The sequence below is a fragment of the Molothrus aeneus genome, chromosome 17, assembly GCF_037042795.1.
Source record: "Molothrus aeneus isolate 106 chromosome 17, BPBGC_Maene_1.0, whole genome shotgun sequence".
Taxonomy (NCBI): Eukaryota; Metazoa; Chordata; class Aves; order Passeriformes; family Icteridae; genus Molothrus; species Molothrus aeneus.
Window position 1 is genome coordinate 11,742,604 of NC_089662.1, and position 26,252 is coordinate 11,768,855.

General features: G+C 41.1%; 1 protein-coding gene and 1 long non-coding RNA gene across 3 annotated transcripts in view; one reads left to right on the top strand and one right to left on the bottom strand.

Annotated features, from left to right (window-relative positions):
* Nucleotides 1-20,914, top strand: part of LOC136564018 (uncharacterized) — a 51,375-nt gene extending 30,461 nt beyond the window's left edge. Inside the window, exons 2-3 of the long non-coding RNA XR_010784672.1 lie at nt 2,126-2,172; nt 20,830-20,914. This is a non-coding gene — a long non-coding RNA (uncharacterized lncRNA). The remainder of the gene's footprint in view (nt 1-2,125; nt 2,173-20,829) is intronic.
* Nucleotides 124-16,043, bottom strand: EDN3 (endothelin 3). Of its 2 annotated transcripts, XM_066561748.1 has the most exons (5): nt 15,652-16,043; nt 15,082-15,298; nt 3,863-4,027; nt 3,258-3,363; nt 2,406-2,516 (listed from the first exon to the last, which is right to left on the bottom strand). In XM_066561748.1, the coding sequence occupies exons 1-4, from the start codon at nt 15,701-15,703 to the stop codon at nt 3,291-3,293; spliced, it is 507 nt and encodes a 168-aa protein (XP_066417845.1). In that variant the 5' UTR covers nt 15,704-16,043; the 3' UTR covers nt 2,406-2,516; nt 3,258-3,290. The 2 variants fall into 2 exon arrangements, with proteins under 2 accessions (XP_066417846.1, XP_066417845.1); XM_066561749.1 differs by lacking the exon at nt 3,258-3,363 and having other exon boundaries at nt 124-2,516.
* Nucleotides 20,915-26,252: the final 5,338 nt, after the last annotated feature.

The following is a 26,252-nucleotide window of genomic DNA, read 5'->3' on the forward strand; positions in this document are numbered from 1 at the left end:
AATGAGGAATGCTATAGGTGACATTTCCTATAAACATGAAATTAGGTAAAAACTGTCTCATGGTTGTTAACTGTTCCCAGATGGAATAATGATAGTTCAAAGCTAGAATCCAGCACACACAACTTTCAGGTAAATTCTGTGGTTTATAGGTTTATTTGGAAATATCTACAGTTAAATTTTCCCACTTCTGAGCTTGACACAACATTATTTCTAGTTTTCTTTCTTTTGCTGTATTCACAATGGACTGATTTTTACATTAACTGGTACATTGGCACCAGAGTCCCAAAACCAAACCCCTTCAATGTGGAATTCATATGGAAAAAAAAGGGATTTCTCTTTCCTAAGGGGAAAACACAACAGTAACATCTGTAGCTCACCACTCGAAGGCTAAATCTGCCTCCATGTCAAATAAAGAACCCAGTTAGAAATTTATCTTTTTTTGTGCTTGTTTAAAATTAAATTAAGGCATTTGGGACTGGGGAAGGTGTGAATCCATCTTCAAATGCAACATTTAAATTGAATTCACATGGGGGAAGACAGGAGAATTCCAGCCACAGGCTGAGCAGGTCATGTAAAAGCTGAGCTGAGGAGGGTCTGGAGGCTTGTGCAGTCCTGGGATGTGTTTGGGACTGGAGCTGAACTCCAGGGACATTGTCCACTAAAAGGACCCTCAGGACAAATAACTTTGCCTTTTTTCTCCCAGGGTTAGGGGACACATGAGGGTTACAGTTATAGCAAAAGGGACACAAAATCGAAACATGACTTTTTATGCATAATTTCTAGCACAGAGTTTGCTCTCCTGTTTTCCTGCTCAGTTCCCAGACTGTCAGGAGAATTATCAACACCTTAAAGGCAGCAAGCTGTGTGACCTGTGTGGAGGGATTTGTCAGGGGAAGAAATTTCCAGGTTTTGGTCACAAAGGAACATTAGGAACATTAAGCATTCTTCATAACAAAGTTTGATTCTTTTTTAAAAACCCCAAAACTATACAATGTCTTTTAAAAAAGAATACCAAAAATAGTGTGTGTAGTGGTTTTATACAATAAATAATCTATTTTCTATAAATGTACAAAATCAGTTACACAGCAAGTAAGAAACTGATACAAATGCAATAACTGAAAGATATATTTAATTTTATAACTGTAATAATTTATTTATGAAATATATCCACATATATATAAAATATATCATATGTTTTGGCAAAGACCTCCCTTTCTTGTTTTGAACAAAAACTATTACCACTGGTTTAAGCCCTATATAGATATTTTTACTGTTGATTTCTTTTCACTTTTCTTTTGGTCTCCATCTTTCTTCTTCTAAAATATAATTTAACAACAGGGGGTTATTGTTTAACCTATGTGCCCTGGGGAAAGTCTGCATGAAGGTCAGTAAACCCCCCAAAAAATTGTAATGTAACAAGTAAGGGATTTCCTCTCTTTTTAAATAATATAGAACAGGATTTGCAAAAGTTACTCTTTTTCCTTTGCTTACTCTTGCATCCTTGTAGCAAAAATAAGTCCATAATTTCTGAAGAAATTGTTTACACTGAAAAATGTCCAGGGTTGGATTTAATCCTTATTGCCATGTTTCTGGGTTATTTGGTGCTGCTGTTTCAATGGAGAGATAAAGGTGGGATTTGTAGCGCTGGCAAAGCCCAGGGGATGTGCTGTGGGTGTGACCTGTAGGGGCCTGGGACAGCAAATGGCCAGCACAGAAATGACTCTGGTGGCATCAAGTTCCACAGTGCTAGCCTTGCATCTGTAGGGAAATTCTTTGGGATGAATCACTGAAGTTCTGTTCACCAGCTACAGTGCATCCCCAAATAATCACTGTAAGTGTGTTTGAATGGAACTTCCAAGTGCAGGAATAACTTGTGCCTAAATTAGGTAATCTATTGAATACTCAATGTATACTCTTAACTTGCTATAGTTTATAATAATATTTATATTAGCCATTCATATTTATTCTGCATAGATACTGTCATTTAAACATCTGCCACAAAGTTACAATATGATGATTCGGGCTTGCATACATTAACAAGAGAAAGATTTTGTATCTGTTTATTCTTAATGAGAACTGATGTAGAGGCAGTCTCCCTCTAACTCTCCACGTTCTCCACTTGCAGCTGCCTGCACAGAGCTGTGGATGGATTCTTCAGACACAGAGCAAACAGTGAGTGGAACAGTTTCTATTGTACTTGTTTAAATCACAGAGAAAAACGTTTCCTGAAGCTTTGCATTGCTGAAGTTTGGGTCTGCCTTTGAAGTTTTCCTCAATAGTGATACATTCCCTGCCAGGTTACATGATAAAGATTATCCTTTTCTGAGGCTCTCTCGAGGGGAGAAAAGCTTCTTCATACAGGTTCCCATGCCCTCAGAGGGGCACTGCTGAAATGGAAGTGTTGCCTACTGCTGAATTCTCCACTGGCATCACACTGAAGCATCAAGTTTGTCCAGCTCAAGGGAGAGTTGTAGTTTAAGTTCTTGTTTCTGAGCTCCAGCAAATAGATGTTAAAGCTTTAAAGAAAACAAAGCAACAAACAAATAGAGCCAAACTGTTGAATATTCAGCACTAAGTCCCTGGTAGCTAATTGTGGTTGCCCTCCTTGGTTATGTGTACAGAGTAAGCTCTACACAGTTCTCTAATTAGCTCTGCTCAAATAATCACAGCAACAAATTCAGCTTGGGGACTTCTAATCCAAGTGTTTCCCTTCACAGCAAAGAATTTGGGGTATTGGTGTGACTTTTTTAGAAGTGGCAATATTTGAAACTGGCTACTGGGTCACAGTAACCTCCTCATACCTGACATCAAAAGCAGATTTACTTTTCCCTCCAGATACTTCTTCCACAAAGTTTTTCCTGTTTTTTTACCTTAACACTTCAGCTATTACTGGAGCACTGTGCTGGGATGTGTAGCTTAATTTGCTGCAGTGCTAAATGAGGAAAAACATGATAGACAGGAACAGCCCTTGACCTAAAAAAAAAGCCAAAATATGTATTGGCTTATAGCCAAATAATCCAACTTTTGAAGGGGTTACATCAACACAAGAAAGGCTGTAGCAGTTCTGTGTATAGTAAAGTTTATTTTAAAAATTAAATTAGGAAAAAAAAAAACACCCAAACAACTCATGGGCCAAATTTTGTCCTTAATTTAGGAAGGAGTGATAATATTCAGTTGAAAGAATAAGGATTCTACAATACAAAGAATATTTATGGAAAATGAATATTTCTTTTTAACATTAAGCATCTGTAACATACCTGATTTATTCAGAATCCTCCAGACTCTCTGTGCTACTGAACAAAATTGTGTTCCTCTTCCCTGCATTGGTCTTTCTCCTCTGTCTTTTTCATTGATCCATGATTTCTGTAGAATAGAGATTGCCTAAACTTGTCACTGTGTTCTCATCAATGTCCCCAGAGATGAAATGACAATGTCATGCTCTTTGTTAGACTGCATAAAACATTCCAGATCAGTGCAATGTTCAGCATGCCCCTAACTGGACAGATCTGCTGTTTCAGAATCACCACATCATAAAAAGAAACAGAAAAAAAGAAAATTCCAAGGAGTACTGGCTGGCTCTGGCCTCTTTCCTTCACTCATTAAACTCTGATGTGACACAGGAGTTTTCTTGCTTTTTTTCTTCCTGTTCACTCCCCCATCCCACTGAAGGGGAAGTGAACAAGCATCAGTGGAAGTGCTTGGCTGCTGGCCAGGGTTAACCCACCACAACTGCAGAGGGGAGGTTTATTTAAAATCAATACCTTTTAATCAGTTCCTCTTGAAAAATGCATCTTGATTCATTTATCTCCATGAAATGGCCTCATCATGGGGCCAGGTTGCCGTGACAGGAAAAGACACTCACCTCCTTCTGTCCTGCATTCTTCTGCAAAACTGCAAACACTGCTTGTCATGGGCATCCAAACAGGAGCATCGCAGTGAGGGCTGGGGAGCGCCCTGAGTCTGCCCTGTGGACCTCTTGCCTCTGAAGCTGCCTCTGTAGTTAGACAGTCCATATGGCACAGTCCTCCTGTTGTGAGAATCACACAGGAACCAATTAAAATTATGTTCCACCTCTTTTCTAGTTTAGTGAAGAGATCTGTTGATGGAAAGCAATAAATAGTGGCAGAAAAATTAAACCCTGTGCTCATCTAAGTTCTCCCTGTACTAGGTCATAACTTCTGCTTCATCAACTCAGGCTTTCACTAAGTTATAAATTAGCAGTTATAAATTACCAAGTTATAAATCCTTCAGCTCTACTGGAAGGATTAATTGGCAGATACACTACTAGAAAAAAAAAATTGGAATACCTAAGAGGTGATGCAAACACATCCCCAAGTTATCATGTATTTTACTCCTTATTCCTGTGTTGTGTTGGTTTCCCCAGCCAATGCACAAAATCTGTCACGTTCAGTGCCTTGGCTGGTCTGAAGTGACAGAGGAGCTGTGCTGATTTCACCAGATCAGTAACATTGTGTAGCTGTCATGTAGTTCATGGTTCTGAGCCTGATTTGCCATTAACTTTATCATTGAGCAATTGAGAAAACTGCCAGCATGACTCATTTACTGCATCAAGTTTGGAACATGACCCCTGGAGTTTAAAATGCAAGAAACTCCCAGGTAATCCTCCTTGTATGGTTCCACCTTTCTGTGAGAGATCCTATTCTGTGCTGCAGCACACCAAGAAATCATTAGGAGGTACCTCTCTTTATCTCCTGCATGATTTGTTCTTCAATGGGTTATGGTCAATATTCCTATCAGGAAAGGACATGGTTCTTCACTGCCTGCTAAAATCCCCCAAAAGAGTTGAATAGTTTGGATTGATGTCATAAATTACTCTCTTCCAAGCTGTTAAAGAATCTCAATCAACAGCAGCTGTACTCCCCATGAAACTTCTGGAGACTCATTAAAGTTCCTGAGGACTTGAGGGATGGGCTAAGCAAGACACAAATCCATAAATGCTAAAAATCTGAAGAGAATCTCATGTTCAAAAGCAAGAAAGAGGAGGGGAGGAGTGGGGAAAAAAAAAAAAAGAAAAAGACAGGGAAGAGGAAGTCAGAGTCAGTCTAGAAAGGTTACAGAACAAAGCCTGAATAAGGAGTCTGGAACCACTACCTTCACATAGCTCTGCTTCTTTCATTTCTACTTTCATAAAAACATCACTAGGCTGCTAATGGGAAAGCTGCAAATCTTCCATTTTCCCACACACATGGTGGGCTGAAAGGTTCAGAAACATTATTTTCCTAATCTCTACAACAGTTTTTGATGCAACAGCAGTACAGTTGATGCAAATCATTTATTCAAGCCTCTGCACTCCTAGTGCATTTGTACCAGTGCACCTTGTCTTTCACAGCCTGAACCCATCAGAGCTGGGTTGATTCTAAAATCATCCTGAGAGAGAAAAAATCACAAGCAATACTTCTGTGTTCAGAGCCCAGGGGATGGTTTTTCTCCAGCAGGTCCTGGTCTGCCTCCATGCAGAAAGTGTTCCTTATTTTCACCACTTTGCTCCTATGCCAGGACACTGGGAGAGACCAAGAACACCCACATTTGTCTTAAAAGACTTTAGGACTTGATTTTGGCCTCCCTTCTCAAACCATCATTTAAAAAGCTTTTTGTTGTCTTTAGGATTAGGAGCAAATCCCATTTTATAATTTAAGAGTATTAATAATTCTATACTGACATCTGCATTACAATAATGAATGTGAAATTGTTAATGTAGGGAACTCCTGACATAAATAATTTCTCCATGGTCGTATTTTTTTTTACACATTCATGTTTTTATGAAGTAAGAACTGATATTTAGAGGCAGGAGTGGGGGAAAGTTCCTTTCTTTTTAAGAGTGGCAAACCCTCTATGAAAAGCGTCTGGTAAAATTATGTTATTCAACTTCCTGCTCCAACTGAGACTAAAATGGAAAGATGAATTTTGTGTGTTTTAGACAATGTGAGAGCCCTGTTTAATGACAGATAGTTTGCCAGGGCATAAAGAAGCTTCTTGCAGCTTTTGCAGATGTCATCCTACATTGTGCTAATGAGACATAAAACACTGTAATATATTATTCTCATTATTTAAAGTGGTTCCTTGTTCAAAAGTTCACTCGTTTAAATATGATACTGGGCTTTTTTACTCTAAAGTTAAGTTTTACCAAAAGCTCTGTGGGACTGAGTCACAGTTTTCCCTGAGTCAGAGGCTCTGCCTGAATAGCCAGAGAGAAAGAGGGGCATAAGTTTTATTCTTAATTGCTGCAATTGGCAAATTAATGGACCAAGCAGAAATGTCATCAACTTTTGATTTTACCTCAATCCATCACTATGTGAACTCCAGTGATTGAGGAAGGGGCCCATTAGCAATCTACTGCCTTTCCTAAGAGACAGTAAATTCCAGCAAACAGGGAGGAGGGCAGATATAATTATAATTACAAGTGATAAGAGCCATGAATCACAGCCTTAACGAAAGGAGGAAAGTGATATTTTAGATACTTCTTCTGATCTTTCTAATTAAGTACATTATGCTTCATAGCTTAGAAAATGTATTCAAGGCTACTTCATTCTCAGTGGACCAGAAACATGTGCCAATGCAATGACATTTTCAAGTGTTTCAAGTTTCAAAGACTTTTAACCAGAATGAAGTTTTTGTGTAAGGTAATGTGCAGATTTGCCAATCAGAGATAGAAATACAATAACCCAAATATGCCTGGTTTTGGCTTCTAATCTAAAAATTCAAACTCAAACAAAATACACTTCAAAAGCAACCCAAAGTCTTTCAAATAATAATCATGAAGAGTTTGGTGAATTGTATATGCACAGGGCACTTTGTGTCCCCTCAGTGAATATAAGGATCAGCTGGAGTGAGGCACAGGCAGAACTGGGAGGATCCTGAACTACCAGTTCCTTACACTGTCTTTTATGATCCAGTCCCTGGACAAAGTACTGGCTGAGCCATTTACTAAATGTTTTTGGAAATTTCTCTGCAGCATCCACAGGTTTTTAATTAATTCATTTTTTAAAGGTTTGCATTTCACAAGAAAATTTGAATTCCTGACTTTTAACTCAGTATGCAGCATTTCTTCCTTTAGGAGAATAAAATTCTCCTGAAGTAAACGAATCTGAGTTTAAGATATATTTGCAGCTAAGGTGTGCTGTGAGTCCTTCATGCCTTTCTTCTCTACAAAGTGGAGAATAAGCAAAGACATTTCTGAAACAGCCTTTCCAAGGTACTCCTTTGAACTGGTATCTGATTGGCAACATCCAAATCTGTGATTTCTGAGGCATTACACTCTTTTGGGAGGTTCACTATGATTACTCCAGCCAGCCAGTGGGTGCATAAAGGTCTGCATGCTCAGTGCTTTAGCATTTTCTAACAAACAAAGAGAAGGTCTGAGTTAAGGAAATAATTGCTTCTTCAATATAAGCTATTTGTTCTTGACTCTGTATGCAAAAAAAAAGCCCTAAGAAAACTATCACAACTCTTCAGTACTTGCAATAATTCCATGTGTGGCAATTGTGATTAGTCAGTGCAACAGATAATGAACTGAAGATAATTTCATGTATAACAGAGCAGCACAGAATTAATCATAGCACAGTGTGTTCTTGACAGTTGGGTACTAGAGGATGAAATAACCCAGATGATTTGTGTACTTTGTGTCCCCAAAACACAATTAGAAAAGCTCTCCCTCTACGAGCCAGCTAGCTCTTGGAGGAAGGTTTTGCCATTAAATTAACAGAAATAGGCATTTGTTTGTTGAAATAAGACAGGAAGTCCAAGCAATTGGTACCAAGTGATTTTTCCACTGAACAGCCATTCTGAAACAGTGAAAATCTTCCAAAGAAGAAAACTTCCTGTTGGAGGATTAATACCTTCAGGGTGAATTGGAAGTGAGATTTGCCTGACTCCTTCTGTCCTCCACTCACAGTGAAGGCTCAGAATTCAGGCAGACAAATCCAATTGGTTTAATTTTATAACATGTGGCTGAGTTTCTCATGCTATGTTATAATTGATCTAGGAGCTGCTATTATTTTCTACTTTCCCAGCCACTTAAACACAGCAGATACCTTCAGGGCACTGGGGAGTTTCAGCCTAAACAAAGGGATGAGGGGGTTGCAGCAATCATCTTAGATGCTGTGATTTCAGGATTCAGCCAATATATTTTCTGGCACACATCCAGACCAGCAAGGCTCCCAACAGCCTCCAGTGCTTTCAGACAATCCCAAAATGCATGGGATCCCTGGAAGGACCACTGAGAGTAAAGGGAGCAAAATTTACCATCCTCCAAGTGAGACAAAATGTCCCCAGAATGAAGGATGATGCCTGGGGAAATAACAGATATTTCTGTGTGTATTTTGATATAAAGGCACTCAGTAGCACTGTGTAGCTTTGCAGATGAAGAGATCATTGGCTGCTCTGGAAGTTGGCTCCAGCTCTTCCTGTAACAGACGTGGGTTTTTAGGAGCTCACAATAGAGGCACCTCCTATATTCACCCATCCTTACCATTATTTAAGGAGTAAAACATCTCCAAAGGATGCCTGACTTGTTGCTCTGGTCATCCTGTCCACATTCTCAGAAGCTGCACTTTTTCTGGGTAGCTTTTTGAAGTTAAAGCTATTTTCAGATGAAACTACTTTTTGTCTTTTATAGCCACACCTTTCTTTCCCACATCCTAAATTTAGTAGTGCTCAGTGTTCCTAGATACTGAACAGGCTCCTATCATCCAAAAAGATGCACCTCCATGACCTTGCTATCTTATCTTTTAATTAATATTTGTTAATTTGCAAGGATGCCAATTCGTTTTAGCTCATTAATTACAGCAAACTTAGGTAATAAGCCAAGGACTGCACACACCTGCTTCACCACTCAGGCTCACTGACCACGTGAGTTCTTTGATTTTCCTCCCCCTGGGGCTTCTTGTACCCATGTCAGGCTCTGTGAGAATCTGGAGCTTTTTATCACTCTCCATCCTCCTCTTGTAGCTGTCAAAGGGGTGTTACAGGTTCTGTTTCTCAAATATGGTCAGAACAATATCTGAGTTGTGGAGTGGAAAAGCTGGGGTATATTTATTGGGGTAAACAATATGAATCATGCCTGGGGGTGTCCCTTAACATCCCAAATCCCCAGAGAGGCTGGGTAGAGCTCACCCTGATAAAGAGAGCCTGCCCTAATAAACTGAGGCTGTGTGTCACAGAAATACCTCTCTCAAAACAACTCTCAGCATCTCCTTCGGTGCCTCATGTCAATCCCAATCTGCTCCCAGCCCCGTTACAAGATATATAATCATTAATTTAAAGAAATAAGTAAAATTTGGAGCAGCATCTTCTATCTGTCAGACCCAAATTCACATTATTCCTTTTCTCCCTCTGACTGGCAGTCAGTACTATCAGTAAGTGGTTCTTACCATTTACCAGTGGCATAAAACCACTGAGGTAAAGCCCAAAAGACAAAGCAGCTGGGAAATATGGATGAAATTAATAAAATTAAGATTTTTTCAAACTAAAATTCAGAGTACTTACTGCTGCTTCAGAAGCCACCCCAGCAGTGCACACAAGGAACACACACTACTGCATGTTCCTACCTCTCTCCACAGCCTGTAGAGTTCAAAACCCACCGCTGGTTTAAAAACAAATAAAACAAAAACCCAGGGGAAAATAAACACATGGTGTTAAAATGTAAGACTGGTGAAAGTGACTGTGGTTTGACAGCCCTCAAGAGTGTTTATTCTTAGAATTAGACCAGCAGGAGCAGCAGTGGTGAAATTTCAAAGCCCTGGCTATCAGCATGTCTCATCCCTGACCTCATCTTCTCAGGGCCAGCTCCTGCAGGGATTGGAACTGCACAGCCAAATCATTTCAGATCTTCCTGAGATTGCTGTAAAACATCAGTCCTGGGAGTACTGTCAGTAAGCTCAGAGGAAATATTCTACTTCTAGACTGAGGAGGGCATGCAAGCTATGCACACTTCAGACAGAGAGACACTGGAAGTGTGAGATGAATATACATTTTAAAATGTAATAATATCTCTGAATAGAGAGGCCTAAAATCAAATAAAATATAACAATTACAGCAGGAGCCTGTTCAGTAAATCTATTTGAAATATTCTTCATTTCACATGAAGATTTTGCAAGACAAACAGATTCCACATATTCCCATGAACAGTAAAGATTGCAAAATCAGGGCGAGCTTCATTCAGAAAAATAAAATCAACTCAACAAAGATTCATCATTTCAGTTTTGGCATTTGGTTCTGAAGGTTAACCATGTGCACTGTTCAGCTGACAGATCAGCTTCCTTATTCGAGCTGCCTGGCTGGCAGCCACTGTTTTATCATCATGCCTCTGACTAGCAGGGATTTTCAATCTGATCTGGAGTTTATGAGCACCTGCTTAATTGTTCTGCTGAACAAGAGATCTTTAGCTGTGTACTTTTATTTCCATTAAAATACTTCACACCAATACATCACCTATACTTATTTAATGATGAATAGAATTATCCAGAATCGGGGTAATTATGATAATTTAGAACATCACTTAATGTCCATAAGGATTAAAAGCATCTTAAATTTTGTTATGTGGGCTTCTGTTCAACAAAATTCAATCACCAAAGAGATGCAGGTAACAAAAAGATGCTATGAAGGAAAAATTGGCCAGCAGCACATGCAGTTAGAGCAGAGTAAGCACTGGGTTGTATTAAATCTTGTCTGTTGGAACACCATCCTGAGACATCATCTGTGTGTGTGTGAGCAAAACTGTGAGTGAAGTAATGCTAGGCTACAGATTGTTTCCTTTCTGAGATGATTTTCTGATGGTAACCTAAGTTAATAATGAGCAAAGATCATTAACTCATATTTGTTGGAGAGCTGGGTGCAGCTGGGATCTGCTCAGGCTGTTTAGTTCCTGACAAACCCATTCATCATCACTTACAGCCACAACCACAAGTATCTGAAAAGCCTTTCTCACCTCAGCCAGTGTCACCTGAGGTCAGGAAAACACATTTCTGTTGGGCACTATCTGGAGCTAACTTGTTGCTAAGGATTATCTGACTTGCCTGAGTCACAGAAACAAATTTTTTTTATTAAGTGACAAAATACCAGATCCTTCCAGTGACCCCATGTGCTCCCACAGCAAGGAACACTGAGCAGATCCTCTCCCAGTGTGTCCCACACAGCAGAGACAGACACAAGTCCTGTCCCTGTCCTTGCTCTCCCCCAGAGGAAACTGAACCTGTGTTAAGTACAGAGGATCAGAGCAGCAACACAGTGTTAGATCAAAATATGTCTTTCACTTTTTCCATCCAATTTGCCTGATTCAGAAATTTATGTAACTGGCAGACAGAACTCTTAGATCATCATGTAACTGGTCTTAACAGTGTGGTCACAGAATTTCATTCACTCCTCTTTTGACCATAATAACAAATACCAAAATGACATGTCATTTAGGAAAGAAAAAAACACTTTTGCTTTGTTTTAGACCCTTCAAAAAACATGTTCTTATTTTTGGTGCTTAGTTTGAGTGAGAAATTCTCCTTTGGAAATGTCTGGATTATTGCCATAGATGCTCAATTATTTTAGAATTGAAGACCACTTGAGTGTCTGTGCCCTCATGACAGTAACAGTTTCTTAGGAGTTGTCACCTTTTTAATCTATCACTCATCATTCTGAGCATCAATAGAGCTTCATGCAACAACATTCATGTTATTTACTGAATGAACTATATTTGTTATTATTGCTGTTGAATGTACAATCTCAGTTCTTATTGAAATATAGGATCCCTCTGAAGTGCAGATCTAAAAGTAGTGTTGCCCATATTTTCTTCCTTGCCTATATTTTCTTCTTTAACTTACAAAATTAAGCATCAAGCTGTGCCTGTATTACATCAGTGGGTACTGTCTAAAAGACAATTCATTATTTAAAATGTGTCTGTAGCTATAGATCAAGATAAGCATAATTAATCACTTGACCAAAAAAAAATACATTGCAAACTAATCCCTGGCTAATCAATCTTATCAGTGAGAACAGTTTACCAGCTTTTAATTACCTTTGTTATGCAACCTTTGTTTGTCTACACCACATAATTGCATTATTGTCTTTTGACTTACCTGCCTTTCTTTAGGTCATCTTCTTTTCCACTTTCCCACTGCTGCCAGAATGAAAGACTCACTATATCAAACCAACACTGGTGCTCCTCATGGGCTGGACTAACAGCAGTGGTTCACAGTCAAGTATAGAGCAATACTCAAAACATGTGTGCAGAGATAATTTCTCATTTAATTGGTGAAAGCTGTAGGGAGTCAGAGGCTCCACATTCTGCAATTTTGTGCTTTTCTACAACTGTCACCCTGCTGATCTAAGTGGTTCCTCAGCAGGGATAGAAATAGACCTTCTATTGTCACTCTGTCTCCAACAGCTTCAATAAAAACTTTAACTGCTTTTCCAGAAAAGGAGGAGAGGCCACGACCAAGATTTGTTTTGAATACATTACAACAATGCTTAACAGCTCCTGTTGGGAAAAGCAGAAGAAACCAGAGGAGGAATTGAAGTTTGTATTTACAGTACAGAGGCAAGAGTAGCCTGAAAACAGAAAGTACTGAGGAAATTTTGTGGGGAACAAGAAGCGATAAAGTGAAATAAATAAGCCAAGGGGAAAGAAAGAAAAAAATAAGAAGCAATTTTAGGGTTTGATGTAGTGGGGAAAAAAATATAAATAAGCAAGAAAAATACCAGAATCAACAGATGTCAGGAAGACTTCTCCAAACTTTAGCACCAACTTTCTGGCCTCTCACTGTGTATATGATCCTCCAAGTTGCATTGGAGCCAAACTTTTAGTAAATACAAAAACTTTCCACAACATGTGTACAAGAGGAATGTAAAAGCCCCTTTTACAAACAGCCAGTCTGTACACATCCCGTGGTTACTTGCATTTCAAAGAAGTAGTGTAACTTGCTCAGGATATTAAATTGCCCGAGCAGGCCTGGTTCCCCTCATTCACATCCCAAAGAACCTCTTGACTTCCTGAGATTTTATTCCAAATCAATCACCAGAGCAGAATTAGTGCCTGTTCATGGCACATGGAATCTTAAATCCTGCTCCTGTTGCACTGAAAGGGTTCAAAATACCCAATACACTTAATTTAATGTTTACCTCTGCCCTGGGAGCATTCCTAGGAAGAATCCAAAGATTTCCGAAAATCACAACTGTGCTGTTTCAGTGAGAGTTTTGTACCTCTGTCACCTGTCCATGGAGCAGGACAGCAAAGCTGCCCAGTTCAGACAGATTTCAGGAAATTCAGTCCCTGCTGGACTGATTCCAGGCTAATTTACCATCATACGCCCACTCTTTATCAGCCTCAGAGGTTCAATTCACCCAGTTCCAACAGTGTTGTTAGGTTGTACAAGTTTATGTCTTTGGAGCTAAAAATGTATTATTCTGTGTGAATAATTAATATTGAAATTGAATGTATTCATTCCATGGTTTGCATAGAAACATCTCAGCACATGGCATAAAAACTATAAAAAGAGAATTTCCTAGTCCTCACATTAAATCATTTCAGGTTAACTTATACCCAGTGGGGGTAGACTTCACAGATCTGCTGCTATTTTATGTACAACTGACTTCAGTTAAGAAAGCAAAGACTTAGAACCCCAACTGTTTACTATATACAGACTTCATTGTCAATTCTACAGGTATCATGAAAATATTATATGCCTTGTTTCCTAATTTGTTGTTGTTTCTTTAGCGATATTGGCACAAAATTTTCATGTAGGAAAACTCTCCATGTCACTGAATTAATGCACATGAAATAATTTTGGCAGTGGAATGAAAATTGTAAGTCCTGTAGACTTAAAAAAGGATATCCTAAAAAAAAAAAAATCATAAAGAAAAAGGGGAGTGTATGTTTAAAATTAGCAGAAGTCTATTTATTCAGTGCGTAGGGGAAAAGGAATGTCATTCCTCCATTTTCACTGGTGAGGTCTGACTTAAATTTACTGAGTCATAAATATTTGGCTAAAATAACCCTAAGTAATCCTGGGGTGGATTAGTGCAGGTATGGAACTCAAAGAATTGAATGACTTGTGTGAATGCATGATACTCACAGGTTGGTAGAAGTTCAAAAGACGTCATCAGACATGGCCTCTAGCCAGGACACACACGTGAATTTACAAATTAAGTGCCCTAAACCCCATTTGACTTAACCTAGTTTATGGCTACTTTCTATTTTTCTACTCCTTTTGTTATTTTAATCTCATTAAAAGCTTTGCAATCGATTCAAAGGCAGATCTAAATCATTACAACTGTTCCCAGACTTCAGTCACCGGAATACTTCAAGTTCACATCCCAGAGTCTGAAAATCTTGAATTCCTGAAGTCATTTGTTGTCAGGTTCATCTGATGTCCTGATTATTTTTGTACTGAACTGATCGCTGTGGTTGCTACAGGAACTTATTAGCCTGGGAGAATCTTTACAAATCTGAGGTCTGTTTTGGTTACTCGGCAAGACAGGATATATACAGTGGTGTAGGAAAAGGAGGCCCCTAACCTTTGGGATGTAGGCAAAGTGTCACTCTTCCTGGATGCTTTCTTCCATTAAGCACTGTCAGGCAGACAGCAGAGCAGCTTTTCTGCACGTGTGCTGCACCCCCGCCGCCCTGTGTGGAGCTCAGAACTTCCAATCCAGGGGAAACGGCTTCAAAATTTGTTTTTATTACGAGTTCAAACAAAAGCTTGCGTTTCCGCAGAGCACAGTTATAAAAGGCTTTCTTTTGTAACATCTTAAAATCTGGCATATTGAATTTTTCAAACATTATCTTAACGTCTCGGTATTTTTCCACGCTAATTGGTATCAAAACTAGTACAGCTGCACGCACGCACACTATTCCCGCTCTGGCAGCGGGTGAGTTGTTAGAAACACATTTCTCGTGGGAAATCACCGCTATCGCTCCTGTCACCCATCCCGGCGCACCGCGGGGTCCGGGCCGGGCAGGTGCTGCGGGGGCAGCTCGGGGGGCTGCGCTGGGCTCCCCCGGCCCCGCCTCCGGCTGCCCCCGCGGGGTCCCCGGGGCTCCCCCGCCCCTCCCCGCCCGCCATTTCCCGCACTCACTCGGGGGTGTTGATCCAGATGATGTCGAGGTGGCAGTAGTACACGCACTCCTTGTCCTTGTAGGTGTAGCAAGTGCAGCGCCGGGCCCGGTGCCGCAGCGCTCCGCCGTCCGCCCTGGCCCTGCCGCCCGCGGCCGCCGCCGCTCCGCTCTCGTCGCGCTCGCGGTGTCCCGGGCCGGCCGCCGGCAGCGCGGAGCGGGGCCGGGGCAGCGCGGTCCCTGCAACAGCCGCGCTCAGCTCCCGGCAAATCCCGGCGAATCCCCGAGCCCGCACACCCCCGCCCGCAGCCCCCCCGGGCCCGGCCCCGCTCCCCGGGAGTCCCGGGGCGCCGGGAGCACCGTTATGTTCGTGTGCGCCCCGGGCTGCAGCGCCAGCCCGCGGGGCTCGCGATAAACCTACGGGCGGCCAAAGGATGGCTTCGCAATCCAGTTCTTTGCAGCGCACCGGAGTGGGCTGCTGCTTGCAGCCTTTTGGAAGGAGGGGGGAAAAAAAGGCAACACAAAAAAACCACCCAGCCTTTCTTTGTGTGCATGCGTGGAAGTGGGCAAAGAAAGAAAGAAATTCACGTTACCTGCAGTCGACGTAATCGTAAGTCCAAAGAGGAACAATAAACCCAGCTCCATTAAACCCAAATTGCACGCTGGTTAACTGCAGGCAAAGGTGAACTGCAGGCGCGACTGAACCGTTCCAGGAGGGATCGCTTCAGGTTGGAGGCAGGGAATATCCTGGGGCCGGCGGCACACGCTGCTCCCGGGAGCTGGCTCCCACTCGGAGGTGTGATTAGCGCTTCTCCCTCGCAGTTAATTTCCTCCAGTGCAGACTTAGTCCTGAAGGGGAGAGTGTTATCAAAAGAAGGGAAGATCCATCGCTCGGCTTTTCCCACACACACCTCCCACCCCACCCCCAAATCGGATCAGCAACCGGAGCTGCTGTTTTCCAGCTGCAGACGCCTCCCACCCGCCGACAGCTGCCGGCCTCCCCCGGGGCGCGGGCCGGGGGCGGGCACGGCCCCGCACCGCCCCTCTCCCCGGGCAGGTAACAGCCGGGCTGGGGCAGCACATCCTCCCGGAGAGCCACGGCCCGCTGTGCTGCTCTGCCGTCAGCTCTTTTCAATTACCTGATCCTGTTGCTCCGTGTCTGATTCTAGGAGGAATCGCTTGTGTAATAAAGACGCAGCTTTTTTTGAGTTAAAGCTGGGCTACAGATTTGAGAGTTGTTTTGAGGGCTTTTTTTTCTTTTTTTTTTCCCCCCAAGACTCTGCCACTGATTTCTGTGGGTGAAATTAAGTCACCAATTTATTCATACTTTCTTTTCCCTACTTACCTATGAGCACCTCTTTGCAGGCAAACCCACCTAGAGTGCAACACTTAAGACAAATTTTGTACTGTGTGAAATACCTGATAGCTTGACCTAGGAGAACACTCCAGCTTGTGGCCCCATTTTCTATCATAGTAGCAGCTATTAAGCGATAATAAGTAAGGGTTTAAGGCAATTGGCTGTATCTTTTCTTATAGTAGTATGTACAATATATCCTGTTTTGAAAAACACATATTATAGAGAGCACATTGAGACATGTTGCAAACTTAATTGTGGCTATTTTAAATCAAAATGTTTCACTTAAGAATGTTTCAACACTAACAGAGCTGCAGCCAAAATTTCTTTTATGTGTCATGCCAATTTAACATGTCCACTAAAATCTGTAAGAAACTGGTTGGAGGATCACCCAGGAATTGTCCAATTGATGAACACTGTTCTCTACAACCTCACATTCTTCTCCAGCCCTGCCCCCGACTCCAGCTTCTGGTGTGGACTGTCCAGTACCACTTGCAAAGAAACCTCATTAAGATGTCATGTTTTGTCAGCTTGTCAAGCCTTGCCTTTGTCAGTGCCTGAAGATTGAGAGTTTTGGAGTGGACCGTGTTCCCAGCTGCTCACAAAAGCACGGTGGTCACCAGGCAGGGCAATAGCCTCAGGCAAGCCCACAGCTCTCTGTGGAAATTTAAATTGCTCTTATTTCACACTATTTGTGCAAATTACAAGATGTTCTCGTAATTAATACGGGGGGGAACCTGTAAACTACTAAACCTGCAAACTACTACAGAACCCCTGTAAATTACTGAATTTAAGAGTATATTGAAGTTCATAGCTGGGAAAGAAGTGCTTGCTCACCTTGAGGGATGAGGAACTGCAGTGACCTGAATGTTTGTACCCTTTGTTTTGCTGGGGTAAGGGGGGTCTGTGTGTGTTCAAGCCAAGCTCCCCAACATCAGCAGAGTTACAGTTCAGCCTCACAGTTCTAGGGGTGCTCTGTTTTGAAAAATATTGTGACAAAACAGCTCTGAAAAAAGGAATTGGTTTGAAGTTATTGCCATTTCTTATATACCTAGAAAAAATTAATTGTTTCAGATCAGGAAGTTCTAGATATTGTACTCTCATGCTGTTGGATACAGGATTGATTTTGGCAAATGCTTATGATTGTGTTTAAACTCATCGGGAAAAGAAAAAGAAGATTTATTGTGCAGTTACTGTTTAACAGAAACTGAGGGAGTAGGAAGTACTGGTTACATGTTGCAGGTATCATAAGTAACAATTACATCAATCTAAATTCTGATTTGTTTATTTCGTTTTCCTTATTGCAACCGTTACTCATTTTTTATTATAATAATGCAAATTTATCATAGAAATAAGAAATGTATAACTGTATCATATATATAGATATGTCATGACAAAAAAAAATTTGTTGCGTGTGAACTGATTTAACAGCATTTTCCTAAAAATTATTTTTGTGTTTTCTACATGAAATTTTGAAGGCATCTTCTACATTGCTCTACTTTTTCTTCCGTGTGCTGTTTAATCTCTGAAGAGCCAGGGGAGACTATATCAGCACCCACTGCTGTGCAAACAAAAGGAGTAATAAAATATATTCTTAAATTAGCTACCAGGGTTCAGAAATTAAGGGCAAGGGTTTGGCCAAATGACCTAATGTAGGTTTTAGTAGAAGATAAGACAGAGACTCTACAGGAAGAAAGATACTCTCATCAAAGGAATTAATGCTTCTGGTATTGTAGGCCTGATTCTCATTTATTGATTCACATTGATCATCAAGTTGTTTGGGTCATATATTACCTAATGACTTGAGAACTTTTTGTTTCATAAGTACATCACTCTCAAAACAAGAAACACGATTAAGGAAATATCAACAAATAAATTTTTTAAATCCAGGGTCTGTTTTGATTTGGGATAAGAAATAAAAGATATCTGGATACCATTGTCAATAATATTCACATATGATGCAAAATAGTTTTGTAAATCTATTTAATGATTGTGTTTTCATTTAGTAAAAAACAAAACAACAAAAAAAACAACAGTAAAAACGGTAGTAGCCTTGGAAGTAGCAGGCAGAGATTGGAAGCCAACAGACCTAATTCATAATATTTTTCAGCCTTTCCTTTAAAGTTGTTTTAACTCCATAGATTCCTTTTTCTTCTCCAGTTTCAAGATCATTAAGGTGGATGGGTACTTTGCATAAATCTTGAGAGCCGTGTTCAAAATGTGTAGAATTAATCCTTCTCTTTATACCTTCAATCTTCCCAACTCCACCACATCCCCTGTGCCCTTGTGCAGCCCTGGCAGTGCTGAGCCCTGCTCAGACAATGGGAATTCCCCAGTCCTGGGACACTTCTTCATTCTTAGGGCCACCCAGGCAGCTGAAGAAAGACAATCAGCAGATCTGCCTCATTGCTGGGTATAAATATTGTATATTTGAGAACTTCTAATTGACTGAAGGGAGAATAATCTCAGGGATGAGGTCAAGGCTGAAGGAGTCCTGGAATGTGGAGCAGCTGAAACAGATGATGTTAAGGCAAGTAAGCTCAGATTCCAGATTTTATATGCGAAAACCCTGGGCTGCCATTTCAATTAGGAACATAATCTTAGGTTTGTTTAGGACTCCTCTGCCCCTTGTATCCCTGCTTTATACATCCACTCCTGTGATTGTGGGGCAATCAGAGCCCCCAGCAGTAATTCCACAGCATTTAACCTTCATCATACAGGTGACTACACAAAGCAGTTGCGAGTTACAAAGAAGTTCCAGATGTGTTTAAAATAAAGTTGGTTACTGAGAGGAACCACTTTAAAAGCTGAGTTCCTAGGATGTATTTACACAAGTAATAAAGCCTGTAGTTAAAAGGTAGGGTAAGGTTTCAGCAGCAGTGCAGGATTTTTGGCGCTGATGCCTGTTCTTACAGCTTCACAGCAGGCCAGGAGGAAAGCCTGATCAATACAGATATGGTACTAAATAAAGACAACCCATCTAGTGCTTTATAAACTATTCATATTTCTTTTCCCACCCTCTTGCTTCCTTCTTAGTCACCGTGTTCTTTAGTGTTATTGAAAAAAAAAAAGGTCATATTAAGCTGCAAACTGTGTTTAGTAGCACACTCTGCACCACTCTCACAAAGCAAGCAACTTCATAGTGGTAGCTGATGTTGGAAAAATGTGCTGAAATCAGTAGGTTCTCAAGAAAACCTTATCTTCTGATTATTATTTGTTACTTTTTGCTGGCGTTCTATAGGCAGAAAGCTGAAGTTAATCTTGTCTCCCCCCGTGTTTCAGACAGTCCCATTCAAGCCCTTTGATGTCAGTGCAAAGAATCCCATTTTTAGTGGCCTTTGAACCAGATGTAGTAAAAGGGCAACTGGGCATTTGTAGGGGTTGCAACTAGGTAACTTGCTTAAAGGAGGAGAGTTTGGATATTCCTTTTTGTTTTCCCCTTTTTTTTATTACTTTTAGTATTTATATCCCATTAAGAGTAATGTAGATACTCGGTAAAGAGTGAAGAGGACTAATACATCTGCTCTAACTGCTTCACTTTATTTAGATAAAAGCAAAGTAAAGAAGGAGCTCTGTGGCTGTTTTTCAGCCACACTAATTTAATGATTCCTGCTTGTTACAGCTATTGTGAAATTTAGGAAGGAGTTTGCATAAGATAACATATCCTGCTGTTGTAATGTACTGGAGACAGGGCTCAGATCTCTGGATAAGGAATGCTGCAGAAATCCTAAGTGTTATTATCACTACACACCACTCTCCCCAGGATCTGAACCTGACCTCTCTTCCTTGATCCAAACAATCTCTGTCTTTGTGAAAATAACAGGATTTAACAGGAAGAGAATTTTCTATAATTATTAAGTGAAACAGTTCTTTTCCTTCACATTTGTTCATGTTTGGGCATGTTACTGAACAAAGAGAATTTCATATCAAAATGTGATCAATCTGAGCACTTCCAGTGTTTGTAAAGAATGGACAGGGAGCTGCCAGCAAATAAGAAGCTGGAGGTGAAAAACTGAGGAGGTTGTCTTGCCAAAAGAACTTCACACATTTAAAAATGAGCAAGGACTTGGGAGGGACAGCTTGTTTCTGGAGGTGCAATGGCAGGGAGGAAAACTCAAGCTCCAAAACAAATCATTTTGGGCAGAAGCCAGTCTGGAGGGTGCTGTGGAGAGGGAGGAGTGGTGTGCATGTATAAGGGTTTGGGTCTGGCCTGGTTTTCCTTCCTCAGCAGACTGATAGGAAACTTGTGGTCAATCATTTGAAGTGTGAGTGGCTGGGGGAGTCTGCAGTCCTGGGAGGAGAGGGAGGTGTGAAGATAAGCTGGAGGAAGGGGGCTTGAGACCAAGGATGTCCCCAGAGCTATGGCAGATCCTCAGGTTGTTATAGAGAAAGTGAAATCCGTGTGCTTCTCTGACAGCTCCTCCTTGGGAGCTCCTTTTCCTGGAGCTGGAGCCTGCCTGGATGCCTTGGAAGAGGCTTTTCTTGCATTTGTTGGAAAGCCAAAGGACCACAAGCCCTGAATCCACAGTCCTGCCTGGAGCAGAGCCTGCAGGGAGGGGTGCCCTGGGCTGCTGGAGAGGTGAGTGTTGGCCAGTGCCACTGTGGTGCCCTGGGAGCTCCTGGAACAGCACTGGGGGGTACTGGGGCACTTTTTCAGCTCTCTTTGAGCAGAGATGCAGCAGCTTGGGTGGAATAAAAGCCTAAAGCTTGTTCTGCAAATCTGTGGTTCATAGCCCTTCTGGCAGTGAAGAGCTTTACAACATCTGCTGGCTTTTAATTAAGAGCATGAATTTTGCAGAAAAGCTTGGCCTCTCTGGGTTCTGCTGATTCCTTTTTGCCTAGTTAAGCACTTTTGGGGCTTTTCTCTTGCTGTGGCTCTGTGATGTGACCTGCAGGTGACTGCAAGTATTAAAAATACCCTGTGTTGGAGCCCTGATAGACAGGAAAATCTATTTACAAATCCATAGGTGAGACAGGTGTTTTCTAGCAGCCAGTCTTGTTACATAATTAGGGCAGTCTGGAGCAAAGCTTAATGTAATATGTGGTGCAAAAAATGTGCACATTGATGGCAAAAAACTGATTTATTATAAAGCAAAGTTTAATGTAATATGTGGTGCAAAAAAAATATGCACATTGATGGCAAAAAACTGATTTATTGTATATGATGTGCCCAGGTGGACCAGACTGTTATTGTACAGCAGTCAGAATATTGTGTGATAATAATTTATTCACCTATATCAAAAACCAAACAGGTTGGTCATAACCACCTTTATTCTGTAGCAAATCTCCTCTTCAAATTTGTACTTAACAACATTTGTAAGAGATTAATGTTTCTGGTGCTGCCTTGTATAATAAAGAAAAGTTCTGCAGCAGTTACCAGCTACTAATGAAGTTAGTGAATCCTTATTGCAACTTCTTGGTAAATCCAATTTTAAAGACAAATACAGGTCTGACCATTTCTTTTTTGGAAGGATCCACAGCTGAGACTCATCAGTTTAGCAACAACCTTGACACCATGTTTGAATATATAACCTTTCCTCTCCCCAAGTAACTTATCTCTCACTAAGAAAAAACTTTCAGAGAGAAATAAACAAGTGTCTGCCTGTATGAACTAGTAAAGGGAAAATAAAATGAAAAATGAACTTGTATTATTTAAACAGTGTGACATGACAAACTGCAAGTGCTGCTCACACCTAGCCCTCTGAGAGCAGCTTGCTTTGTTGATAAGCTTTGATTGAACCTGAACCTTTAGTTACTGAACCTATTTTTGTGAATAAATTACATTTTGCAGTGGCATGATATCATAATTCTCCAGATTTGTTGGGATGAAATCGCACAAATGTCTGAACACAGAGACAAGGCCAAGTTGGCATCAGTGTTGTGAGTGCTGTCAGCCCTCTGGGGCTACTCCAGTTTGGTGCAGGGGCTGAGCAGTCACATCACTGCAGTCCTGGAGAGGCTGGCTGGGGGCTCAGGGGCTGTGAGTGAGGCCTGGGGTAACACCTGCAGACCTGGTGTGCAGGCTGTGGGGGCTGGGGCTGGGGTGGCTTTCACCAGGGGAGGTTAAGGGAGCTCATGCATTGAGGTGCCTGTGCAGTGTTCCAGCCCTTCCTGCAGTGCTCAGGGTGCACAGCTGGCTTTGTGCATTCGAAAATTCCACTGAGGTGTGATTACAGACCCAGCATGTCCTATGGCAAAGGGTGATTGCAGGCACATCCAGGTACCCAGCTGTTCTCAGCTCGAGGTGCTGCTGGTAAATACCAGATGGCACAGATATCCAAAGCAGCCCCAGCTATGAAATTCATCTCTGTGGCAATGTCTTGTTTAGTCTGGCTTGTTGGAAGAACAAGAGTTGACAGCATCTTCCTTGATGGTTCAAAAGGAACAGCCCTTTCCAGAAGAGGCAGAGGGCTGCAAAGTAAACACAGGGAGTTACGAGATGAGCACAAACCTAACGTAACATGGGAATTCTGAATCTATTTATCTGTTCTCATTGACATGGTTGTGCTTATTGTGGAGGGTCTTGACCTCACATTCAGCTTAAGAACACAAGCCTGGGAATAACAGCAGTGCAGAACTTCAGGCATGGCTGGATTTCTTACATTTGGTACATCTAAGTACATGAGTTACCTTCTGTGTGGCTGAAACAGGAGGGTATTCCTACCCTGAGAGGTAGAGGGACAGGAACTGTCCATACAACCTGCATGCAAGTTCTGAATGCAGCTGATGGGGCTTTCTCACATTTCCACAACTGCATTTCAACCTCCTTTATCAGGGTTGGCAAAGCAAGTTACAGTAAATCAGATTATAAGGAAAGAGTGGGTGCCAAAAGAGTGCACTCCCTGAGCTCCTAGTGGGGGAACACCAGGGCATCAGCCAAAATAGGACAGGGCGGGTAGCAGAGTTTTGTGGGGAAATGGGAAAGATAATGATGAAAAACAATAGACAAAGAGTGGGGAAAAGAGAAAGTCAATTAACTAATTAACTCACATTTCACAGAAGTATCTTTTTTATTATAAAGAAAACAGAAGCAAACAGGAGGAGGAATAAATGAAAAGTAAAAAGATACAACAGGACATAAGTAGGGGATGTAGAGAAAAGGAATAAAGAAACATGGTAAAGGAAGAAAATGAGATGTTAATCTCTGGCCTAGGGTAAAGTTTATCCCTCCAACAGCATAGCTGGGGTTTTGCTTCTGTTTTTTGCCTCTGAGTGCTTCTTTAAAGCAAAGAGCTAAGCAGGCACCAGGCTGTTTAAAGTGGTTGCCTGTCATTTGAGTTTCCCAGGTACTCTGCAGTTTCCCTGCTGAAAATTCTTCAGCTGCAAACATTGTCAGGCCATGGTTGTGTTGTTACAGGCTTGGAGAAAATAGAGAGTCTGGGATCACTTCTTATTTCGGTATTACTTTTCATGTATTTTAGAAAATACATTGTGGCAAGCATTGAAAAGAATACTGAGGGAAAATAGAAAAAAAAAGGCAAGTTCAAAAAGCTGTTTTATTCTTTGAAGGACTTGATGAGGGAGGGGATAAAGGAGAACTGGAATTTGTACAACTCCAAGAGGCTGGCTGCATTCCTTTGTCAGTATTTTTATTGACTCTCACTTCCAAAGAAACAATGATGCTTCAAGCTGTTCTCTGGAGCCTGGATATACCTTGCTGACCTAAGGAGGCACAATGCACCAAAGCTGTTAGCAAGGGTCGTGTGTGGTGTTTGAACTGGAACAAAAGAGCTGGGATCATACTTCTCTCACTCTGGAGTGCAATTGTTTCCATGCCTTTCCAGTTTTGAGAAACAGCATTTCACACATTAGAAAGGCCATAATGTAATTTATTATTCCTGGCTCTGGGGTAATTTATTATTGTTTTGACATTTTTCCTTTTACTGTTTTATCTTTTCTCAGTCAAGGAATAGAGGAGTAGGAGGCAGAGTTTCTGCTTTTGATATTTGTAAATTTGCCAGCAAAGTTTAACTTAATGTGTGTATGAGTTAAAGTCAGACTGGTAGTGGCTCTATAATGACAAATAGCTGAAGAGGACACAGGACTCGTATTCACTTTGGGATCAGTCAGAATCTGCAGGCAAGGATCTTATACGTCCATCATTGCCATAATAGTGACAGGCAGAAAATCACTGACTACAGGGTAGCTGCAAAAAGCAATGAGGATTATTATAGGCTCCAGTTAAATAAGCATAAAATATTAATTAAATCATGATTATCAGCTTTTCCACTAAATCTCATAGATGTCTGACCAGCTAGAGTGTTATTCAGGTGCCTTTATTTGCTTTTAGTTACTCTGAGAAAAGATGCACGAGTTATTCATGAATTGTAGCCACTGCTTTGAAATAGTTTCTATCTTGAGTTCTGAAAATGCACTGAGGCCTTCAGATTTGGAGGATACAATAAAAAAGGTAAAAAACAGTGGAATTGAGAACAAGGAAATGTGAGCAAGCAAAGATTGTTACACAGCTGGAAACTGGCCACCCAAGAAGATCTGGCAGAGAAATTAAAGTATTAATAGCATTATTAATCTACTGAGTTTTACTGCCAGTAAAATAAGTAGAGAAAGCAAGATCAAGGAGAAGTTATGAGGCAGCAACACAAATAAAGTAACAAATTTACAGTTCTCAGGGGTATTGAGATTGTGGTTCCTGTTACCAAACTGTGAGAGTACACAAGGACAGCAGCTGTGCCAAATGTCCAGATACTGCAGTTCGCAGTGGGATAAAGGGCATGACACTGTTTAAACTCTGTGCTCCTCTCAAATGTGGTAAATCCTCCATGATTATTTACTACAGAGGCCAGTTTTCTTGGTTTTGAGGGGAGGGGTTGAATGTTGAGTTAATTAATGCATTTCTTCTACTCTCACTCTGCAGAGTTCTGGCACTGTGGCACTGGGCCACTGGGATTTGTGTCTGCTTTGCAAAAAACTAAAAGTTGTTTGCCTGATCTTCTGGAGAGATTTTCTTTCAGACAAATAGCTCCTGTGATTTCTGAGACTGCCACTCATGGGGAGGCTGGGTCACAGTTCTCACTCTTTGGGAAGAACTGCATCTTTCCAGTCCATCACCACTCGAGGCAATGCCACACCAGGCGCTGGAAGCCTCCATTGTGCTTCCAGCCTGTGTTTCACAGCAGTGCCTTGGCAGGAACATGTTAAGCTGTAATTAAAGGAGCATGTTTTATTTCTATGAAGAAAATTCTGCTCTGAGCCTGAGGTTTTCTATTAAAGTTCAGACTTATTTGCCAGTTTTCAGTGAAAAACTTTATTCACTATTTTATTTAGTTGCTCTTGCCTTCCTGACAGTCACCATGACTCCACACAATGATTCTATGACAAAGTTTTCAGTATATGCTTTTTGGAGCTAAAGGAGATACTCTATGAGCATTTGGCCTCCCTGAAAATGACATAGAGCTATTCTATTTATTTTAATGTTTGGTTTGTAGCATCAACTTAAAGGGCCAAAAGAGAAGGATGTGTTTGTTTGATCCACTGCATATGCATAAGAAGTGGTTGCTACTTTCCTCTGTTCTGACTGTTCCTGGTCAAGACAGGCTTACACAGTTGGGAAACTGAAGGTCAGATAGTTTAGAAAATATTGACTAAACCAGGGAAATTATGGCCCAGGCTATTCCACATTAGCTGGTTTAGGAAAGGAGAGAAGAAAAAACCCAACACACTGGGGATTCCAGAGCCTCTTAGAGATTAGGGCTCCTATGGATGGATTGAGAACAGATGCACATTTCAGGCCAAAGGCCCAAGTAAATACAATATCTGGGACAATAACTTCAACACATAAGACTAATAAAATATCATATCTGCAGGGAAAAAAAAACCACG